Here is a 9,207-nt window from a genome sequence, read left to right on the forward strand (position 1 = left end):
ACGAGCAAAACGACAACAACGACTGTTCCTACCACCACTTGGGCTGACTGGACTAGCAAAACGACCACGACAACTACCACTGTTCCTACGACCTCCCTGTGGCAAGACTGGACGACCACGACCACGACTACTACTCCTTCCACAAGCTGGGCGGAATGGACAACGTCTGTTTACTCTTCGTCGTGGGCCCCTGCTCCGGCCCCTGTCGAGAGCACTCCATCATCCTCTGCTTGGGCTGACTGGAGCTCGACGTCTGTTTACTCTTCGACATGGGCTCCTGCTCCAGCTCCTGTCGAGAGCACACCATCACCGTCTTCCTGGGCTGAGTGGAGCTCAACGACGGCTGTCGTCGTTAGCAGCACCTGGTCTTCCTCCCCAGCTCCGGTTGTCAGCAGCAGCATCTGGACAAGCGTTGCACCTGTCCCCAGCACTACCACGCCTGCCCCAGTGGTGACTTACACCGGCGCCGCTAGCAGCAACAACAAGCCTGCCATGGCACTCCTGGCTGGTGTCGTTGGCTTGGTCGCCCTCGCATAAATGAGAATGACTTGAAAAGCTCCTAAATGAAGGAGCCGCTGAACAGCAAGAAAAAAAGCAATTTTCAATTCTCCGATCAACATTTCCGGTTGACTACTCTACCCCATGCTGCATAATGCGTATGCACAGGGGCGGAAAAGTCCCACAACCGACGCTGATCTTTATATTTTGACACCACACGAATGGTAATTTTATCCCCGGCTCAGCCCATGGAACCAGACCACCGGCACGAGCGTACGATCATTACGACTGAAAAGATACGAGACACACTCCTTACGGCATAGAGAACAGAGAGATGACATCCACGCTCCTTTACGACCCATGTGAAAATCATGCACAGATTGCACAGCATCCATCTGATGGGGAGGGAATTATTGCTTGGACTTAATAACGCCCTTGCGCCGGCGAGGGGTAGGAATGGGGGGACTATATTGGGAGATATGGGATGATTCATGTCGAGAGGAGATATAGTAGAGACTGAACCCGAACTATGGTTAGTTGAGAACTCACTCTGGTTGAGGTTGTGTATATCCCCCTCCAACAAGGTCGTCGCCATACTTGATGGGACAGTAATCATATAGTCTGCAAAAGAAAGGAGAGACAGTAGCATGTCATTCCAATTTCTTCGACCTCTTTCAAAAATTCAAATACAATAAAATTCCCAAGTCCTACTTTTCCAATCACATGCGCTCTGACAGCGTGAGAGATCCAGTGCGTGTATGCAGCAAGAGAAATATAGGGTTTGGCAATGTCACACATTACAGCACTGTACTCCGTAAATATTACAGTGAGGTGCAAAAATCCCCAAAATCAGCAAAGTGTGCCGAGCGCGCAACGACAGAACAACAGCGAAAACCGTTTATGCTAATTAGTCAACAATAACGGTCTTAGGTAGTAATCTATAGATATTTTCTGGTAGCTCTTTGAATTCTCTATCGACTGATGCTAGTCTCGTAGTGTGATGCCTATTCTACGTGGAAATCTCAATGCCTATATATTTGACCTTTTCGCTAGATATCGAAGATTACACTATAAATAGAGCCCTAGAACCTGTTAACGACTACCACTAGATAGAGAACTATTAAACCTACTGGTAAATAGTGTAGGATAGGTAGTAGAGGCCCTCGATAGCTGAGAATATCTCGATATCTAGCGAAAAGGTCAAATATATAGGCATTGAGATTTCCACGTAGAATAGGCATCACACTACGAGACTAGCATCAGTCGATAGAGAATTCAAAGAGCTACCAGAAAATATCTATAGATTACTACCTAAGACCGTTATTGTTGACTAATTAGCATAAACGGTTTTCGCTGTTGTTCTGGCGGCCTTGCATCTCGACGCTAACGAAGGCTTGTCCGATAGGTGTATGAGCTAGCTGCGGTTATTTTGCACTTGGTCTTGTTGGCGGAGGGGTTTGATAATGTGGCACTCCTGCCTACCCGGGGCCCGCCATGCGGCTCGGTGGATGGGTAGGCTAGCACCTTGTCACCTTCATGACTTCGGACAGGCGAGAGCCATGGCTCTCTAGATAGACGGAATGCAAGCTTTTCAGACACTTTGATTCGCGCTCCACCGATACAACTGTCATAAGGCTTCTTGAACGACGTCCTGAAAGGTCAGAGTCGCGCCATCTGTCGTATTTTTCCGCTGTCGTACATCCCAAGTGTTGTCACATCTGCGCCTTATTTGGGAATATCTGCGGCCTCTGATTGTCGATTTTCGATTGTCGATATCCTCGTCGAAGCCCCGGGCAGTCCAATCCTGTACAAGTATCATCTACTTCATCCTCTCCGACGCTCGAGTCTTTTTCTATTATCCATAGTACGCACGTCTCGAGCGAACCCAGAGCCGAATCCGCCCAACAGTCTGATTATGGAGTTGACACTGGGCAGCACTGTCTGTTACGGGATACACAACCTTTCCCCTGTGCCAGCCAAACCCTCAGAAAACCAGTGCAAATCCTCAAGCGGCAAGTCTACATCGCGGCGGAGCAAGAGAAGGGTGTCCCCAATGTACCATACCCCTGTGCGAGCACGGCCGACTACCGTCCCCGGTAGTAATACTCTTGGAAAGAGATCTTGCGAGACCAGAGAATCGTCAAATACCTGCAATCAGGTCTCCCTGTCCCAAAAGCAACGAGCGAATCAAGTACAGTTGCAGCAGTGGATGTATCAGTTGACAACTATATCAAGCCACGCCAGTCCCACAGTTCCGCAATCCCAAACTCGCACTGTTCTCGGACAGGCTCGAAGAATTCTCTTGCGAAATAGTTCTGTCTGAGCGTATGCGGCCACCCGAACCTCTCTCCAACAAAACCCCGCGGGTTTGACCAAACAATTACTCTGTCTCGACTCTCGAGATAATACACAGTTGAAGAGCAGGGGTCTATACCAAAGTTCCCGGGTACGGAAGCATAATATGTTCAGTTGGCCTATCAGATCACAATTCTGCTCATTGCGAACTGCCCCACAAAGGCTTGTCTCCTTGAGTGGAGATCTGCTGTACATGGTATGAGGAATACAATTATGTTACGTCCAGGGCAGTTTCTTTGAACTCTTCAGACTGCACAAACAATACTCAAAGCAACAGTAGTAGCAGCTCAGAGCTTTGTGTAATGGGCATCAGTCACACAGATTTGAGGTTGTCCCGGGGTTCGTCCACTTCAGCTTCATAATCTGGTTCCGCTTTACGTCTGGACGATCCAACTTCGTTATGTCAATTAGTCCTCGAATCACTTCACCTCTGAATGAATTCAGCTGAAGGTCAGATCAGCTGAGAATCAATTGAACTTGGGATCAAGCTAGCCTAGGACTAATCCATCTCTAAACCCTTCAACCACTAATGTCTACCACTCAGAATCAGTTCACCTTGGGATCAGGTCGCTCTTGAATCACTCTACTCTCAGATCACTTCACTATAGGATTGACTGACCTGGTATCAGTCCAGCTTAGTATCAGACTGATCTACTGTAAATTTATCAAGGCTTCCCCCCGCTCACTACTTCCTATTTGCACTCCCTTCTTCCTCCTCTTTATTTGCGTTCTTTCCTTCCCTGCACCTATGTCCTCTCAAGTAAACAATCAGTTTGGATTCCTGTCGAGATCCTCAGCTCATACTCCCGAGGCCTTCTTGATTATGATGAAGGCTCTCTCGCTTCCTACTTCCCAAGTCAACAACCAATCTCCGCCTCAGTGAAGATTCTCAACCTTCTCTTCCAGAGCTGCAGTCCCGACTTTCCTTAAGCTTCCCTCAACACCTACTTCCAAAGTCAGCAATCAGTCTTGACTTCCTTCCAGATTCTTCCAACATCTCTCTCAGGGTCGGCGTTGCCAGCTAAGCAACCATGGCTCAGCCTTGCAGGCAAGCACTTCAAAAGCAGGTGCGGTATAAGATTAAGTCACACACTCAGTTATACCACAAGAGCACAGAATCAGACTGGCTTGCGTCTAGAACGAGGCGATCAACTCCGGCACATCAGAAGTCATGAGAGTCCCGGCCGCGCGACACAGTCAGAAGTGCACAGCAGTACAACGATCCTCAAAGTACACCCGCCCGGAGAGTTCGCAGGCCTGAACCTGACGAAAGAAGCCATCAATGCACGACGCGAATACTGGGCAGATGAATACATCGTGGGCCTGCGGCTACAGGTACAAGACCATGAGCGCTAGCCGGAATTGTTTCTCGGAGATCGCGATAAGTTGGGACAATGGGCTACGCGGCGTCTCAGAGTAGCTATGTTAGAGCGAGATATCAATGACTTTGAAGCGGACGATGACCGGGGGCGCACTACTCGTAAGAAATGCGTAGAGCTAAAGCTACGAGTCTGTGTGATTCGAGGATCAATTCGCAGGGACTTTCCAGAGGTGGGTATGAGGCTTCCTTCATACGAAGAGCAGTTTAGTGAATATGTTAGGAGAAGGTGTGAGATTCGTCGCTTGAACGCGCAGATTGTGGAGCTGGAGAAACTGCTGCGTGAATAAGTCCAGACCGATGTACGAGACAGGGGCCAGCCAGTGTCAAAGAAAGAAAGAGTGGCGATGGGTTCAACAGGCACCATGAGTACATATCTCGCTGAAACAGTCAGTGGGAACTGTGAAGGGCGTGCGAAGAGTCACACCGAGCAAAGAGATGGGATAGTGTGTCTTCCGTCCCCGCCATAGCTAAAATGATATGGAGGCTTCATCATGACACCGTCCTTGTGAACAATAACATCCGCACAATAGTAATACAGAAGCGGCCCCTCGCCGTCCCTAACCGAGACCAAAGTTCTCTGGAGCCCAGGCGACCGCCACGACCTAGCAGAAACCCCGGAAGTGATGGACCGGCAGGCCGCTGCTGCATTCAAAGAACAATCAGTCAGCTATCAGCAACGCAGGCCTGAGATGGAGTCAAGTATTCGAGGAAAGTATTGTATCATGTATCAGAAGCGGAAGTGGGGGGCTGGAGAAGACTCCTGAAATGCAACCGTTTTGTCATTCAGGAAGAGTGAGGCCTCCTTTTCTATCTACTAAATAAAGGCGTAAGATATTTGGGAACCCGGAGGCTTGACCAGGTCCAGCTTGTCCATCGCCAGTGTGACACCCTAATCACCACCTCTCACAACATCCCAGGGTGGTGATCGCTCGGTCGCTTTTTGAAGCCCTCCAGGGAGGGGGCTCAAAATAGACGCCCCTGTGAATCTGTCCTGCAGCCGACGACCATGACCTCCATTCATTGCATACGTCTTTTCTCTCCGCCAGACAGCGAATCCGACAGTTGCATGGAGCTGAGCCTTTTTGGTGCTGGGCACGAAGCTGGGTTTTGTCATGTGCATCCAGCTGGGAGTGAGCTGGTGAGTCACAGGTACGGTTCTTTCTTTTGCCCTATTGCGTCCTTGGGATGGTAGCAGATATGGCTTGTCTCAAGGCCGATTCTGCTTTTGGTGGTATCATGCATAAGGAAGGCAACAATGGCTGCCAGTTTGTTGCCTTCAGAGATGGCATTGGCAACAAATCTGAGGACTCCGATTGAACGTGGAATTCGAGGTCTGTTATTTGGGATCCTGAGTCGACAATGGCACCGGGCAGTGCCAAGCACAGGGTCAAAGACAGTCGTCACCCTCCCACCAGGAGATCCGCCCGATCCACGAAAACTGGCTGTTTGGCGAAGATGGAGCCTCGTGGCCATCACACGCTCATCGACCTGACCGTCTTGTGGGCGCGTCAGGTTGAGATGGAGGTGGACGCCTCCGACACTGATGGCTGAAACCAACGTTCTCTTACCAGGGGCAATTCTTGTGAACAGTCGTCCTGTTAGTGTGGCTAGAGCTGCAAAAGAAAAACGGTTTGATGGTTACGAGCGGCTGTTGCCTTCTTGACGATCTCATCGGCAAAGATCCAGGCAACACGTCCCTTAGAGTGATTTGGAGAGAAAATCCAAGTCTGCTTCAGGCATCCAATCCGCCCACCACCAGCGACCGACGCTGTCGAGACCGAGTTGATCCAACAACAGATTTTGATCGTCGAGGCTGAACGCGAATGGAGTGCCACCATCCCATGCCGGCTCAGTGGAAATCATGGCCTGGACGTCTTGCGCCTGATCCGTACTTGCCTGTAACAGATGATTTGTCTGCGCTGTATTGACCGGCCCGTTGTCAGACTGGGTCACACCAGCAAAATCTTCAAGCCCCTCCAAGGGTGCCGCTGCCGGACTCTCGACCACCAGCCGCCATTTCCGGCACAACTCGGGGCCAAAGGGTGCAAAGAATTCTTCCTGATCAGGTGAGAGAGCTATGCGGACGGACTGCGCTGTCTCCGGGAGAGTAGTGGAGTGCTTCATCATCTGATTGACCACTCTCTCAGCGCCGAGACCAGAAGGAAATCTCTTTTTGAACTCGTTTAATGATGACCTGATGATTTCGATCTCTTCGGTCCGATGTGTGGCTAAGGAGGGGAACCGCTGGTAAGACAGTTGCAAGAGTGCCGCAACCATCAGGTAGAATATGGAAGTCACTGCGAGATGCGAGACATCCTCCCATGTAAGATACTCCTCGAAGATACCGGAAACGAAGGACGCGGCGAGCAGAGAGACGGGCGATGGAGGCTGGTCTCTCTTGTCATGTCGGAAGAGAATGATTAGTGAGGTGAAGTAGATGGTATGGAGCTGCCGGGATTTGAAGTTGTACTCATTCAGTCTTTTCGTCTCGGGGTTGTAAAGCCGCAAGCTGGGTGGCACGGCTTTCAGCCATCGGCGAAGCGTGTCTTCAAAGTCGATCTTTTTGCGGTCTGACAGCGTTCCACGGCGGTATTCCTCGGTCATGTCTCCTAGAATGGAAGTTATCTGGACAAAATGCATGAACAGGAGTGCGTCCTCGTCGTCGGCATCAAAGTCATCCATGCGAAGGGGTCGAACGTTTGAGTCTTCTGCATTGACCGCCCTCGGACGTCCATGGCTTGCCGCAATGAGATTATCCCTGGACTGCGTCGTGTTAGTTGTGGATTGCGGTGAAGACGATGATCTTCACTTACGACCAAGGTCCACCAGATCCTCCGCCTCAACTTTGCATCCGCCATTCGCGGGTCCGGCTCACGATGGAGGCCCAACTGGTGTGCCAGGGCGACGCTGATCCTGAGCCAGAAGCTGCTGCTGTCAATGGACACGTGCTCCGGCCCGGACGGATTCAGCCACTGCAGGAGAATCGTGGCCATGAGGGCGTGGAGGTGATTTTGCTCGGCGTTGGTATAGAAGAGCACTTTTGCTCGCTGGTAGCACTTCTGTCCTTGTTCGGCCGCCTGTGGTGTGGACGAGACGATACTTCCTGCCACTAGCATGGACGTCACAAGCAGGGTGTCCTTGTTCTTTGAATCGAACTTTTCGAGGTCCGAATCGTTCACCAATGGCATCCATGGCCGACATCGCTGCAGAAAGTTTCTCAACAGAGTCTGTCGGAGTGTCCCTTGAGGCAGTTCGAGCACGGACAAGTTACGCCGGATCTTGACCTCGAAGTTGTGCCATGACCCTGCGCGAGGGCCAGGACTCTCGTAGTGGGTTGCGTCGTCCTCGTCAATCTCAGCATGGGCAGAGATGTAGTCAGCACGACCGAGATAGCTGGGTTGCTGGGATGAAGTCAAGGTCCTGTCGCCGTTTGCCGGCCGTTTCACCTTTTTCTCCTCCGTGGATTGTGGGCGTCCGGCGTGATCCAACAGTTGACGTCTGCGTTTCCGGACATGCGGTCTTGTTCCTCGAATGTCAATGGAGCGCCCTCTAAACCTCGGAGACATGGACCTTACAGACAGGCTCGCCCGGCATCGCGACAGTTTGAGCAGGCATCGCGCGTGCTCTCATGCAGGTTCTTATCACATCGGACTTTTCTGGCGTGACAGGCTTCGCAGGCGCTGCCTTGTTTGGAGGTTCCTGGGACAGATGGTTCCGACATTGTCGTGTTCACCCAGGTCGGATCCTCGTTTACACTGAGGGACATTTCGCCGCGGCGATCGCTGCAACGCCGTAAGCGCGCTCGAGTGGTGGGAGCTGAAGATGCGGAGGGGAACAAAATATCAAGACGGTGCGGGACACAAGCGCCGCGGCAAATTGCGAGGATCCAATGCCATGAAATCGCCGAATCTGCCCGCCTTTCCTACTTCAACCACCACTTGCTCGGGACTTAAGAAATTGCTGGGAGACTATACGCATATAATTAAGACGATCTTGCAACTAGGTGCCGTAGTAGAAGTCTATACCGTCTACATCATTCCTGTCTAGCCATCCGTGACGCCCAACGCTCTATGCCCCGAGCGCCTTCAGTGAGTTGACCGTGTCCACGATTGTCTCTTTGAGAGGCCGGTATCCGATGCCCAATACATTGATGGATTTACTGTTGTCGATACCCCAAGGCGGAAGCGTGTCGGTCACCTCATCTCGGAGGTTCCCCTTGATTTCTGGAAAGGCCTCTTCCATAATGTCCCGGAGCTGCTTCTCTGTGCCCAATTGAGCCACGACAAAGAACCTCTGATTGGCGGCCCGAGGATTTTCAATCGCAAGCACATGAGCCAGAGCCAGGTCCCGAACATCAACGTGAACCGGAGAGCCCACCGGCCCAGCTCGTGGCGTCCCACGATAGAGATTCCAAATCCGTGAGCTCGAAGTGTTCAATTCGTCCAGTGACTTGACTTGGTGGAGCACCGGTCCGTATATCATGGGTGGACAGAGGGTGGTCACACTGAAACTTGGTTTCTCCGCCTCCACAAAGTCCCAAGCAGCCTTCTCGGCGAATTTTTTGCTCGCTCTGTAAGCCGCCTGTGGGTTCGGTGCCGTCAGGGCTTCCTCCATGGTCATATCGTTCCAGATCTCTTCGTTGTACACAGCAGGTGGGTTACGATAATTCGACAAAGCAGCGAAGGATGACGTGATCACCACATGCTTGACAGATTTGGCTGACTTGTGGATAGCCTTCAGAATTCCTGTCGTCCCGTTGATCGCGGGATCAAGCAGGTCGGTCTTGTTGTCGGTAACTTTGAAGTGGAAAGGGCTGGCAGTGTGCACGACGGCTTCAAACGGTGGATCAGCCTTGACGGCCTCGTCAAAGGCGCCGTCTACCGCAATATCTTTGACAATCGTGTACGACACTGGTTTGCCCTTGAACAATTCTTGTAGATAGTGTCCCTTTTCGTCAGAACGCACAGTGACAA

General features: G+C 51.4%; 2 protein-coding genes across 2 annotated transcripts; both read right to left on the reverse strand.

Moving 5' to 3' along the window:
- Positions 1 to 5,075: 5,075 nt before the first annotated feature.
- On the reverse strand, positions 5,076 to 5,707 carry PV07_04533 (uncharacterized protein; the record flags this gene model as incomplete). Its single annotated transcript, XM_016391345.1, has 1 exon — positions 5,076 to 5,707. The coding sequence occupies one exon, from the start codon at positions 5,705 to 5,707 to the stop codon at positions 5,378 to 5,380; it is 330 nt and encodes a 109-aa protein (XP_016253247.1). The 3' UTR covers positions 5,076 to 5,377.
- A 225-nt stretch (positions 5,708 to 5,932) lies between these two features.
- Positions 5,933 to 7,800, reverse strand: PV07_04534 (uncharacterized protein; the record flags this gene model as incomplete). Its single annotated transcript, XM_016391346.1, has 2 exons — positions 5,933 to 6,997; positions 7,048 to 7,800. 2 exons carry the CDS (start codon positions 7,798 to 7,800, stop codon positions 5,933 to 5,935), a joined length of 1,818 nt encoding a protein of 605 aa, XP_016253248.1.
- Positions 7,801 to 9,207: the final 1,407 nt, after the last annotated feature.

Source organism: Cladophialophora immunda, assembly GCF_000835495.1.
Source record: "Cladophialophora immunda strain CBS 83496 unplaced genomic scaffold supercont1.2, whole genome shotgun sequence".
In the NCBI taxonomy this organism is placed as follows: Eukaryota; Fungi; Ascomycota; class Eurotiomycetes; order Chaetothyriales; family Herpotrichiellaceae; genus Cladophialophora; species Cladophialophora immunda.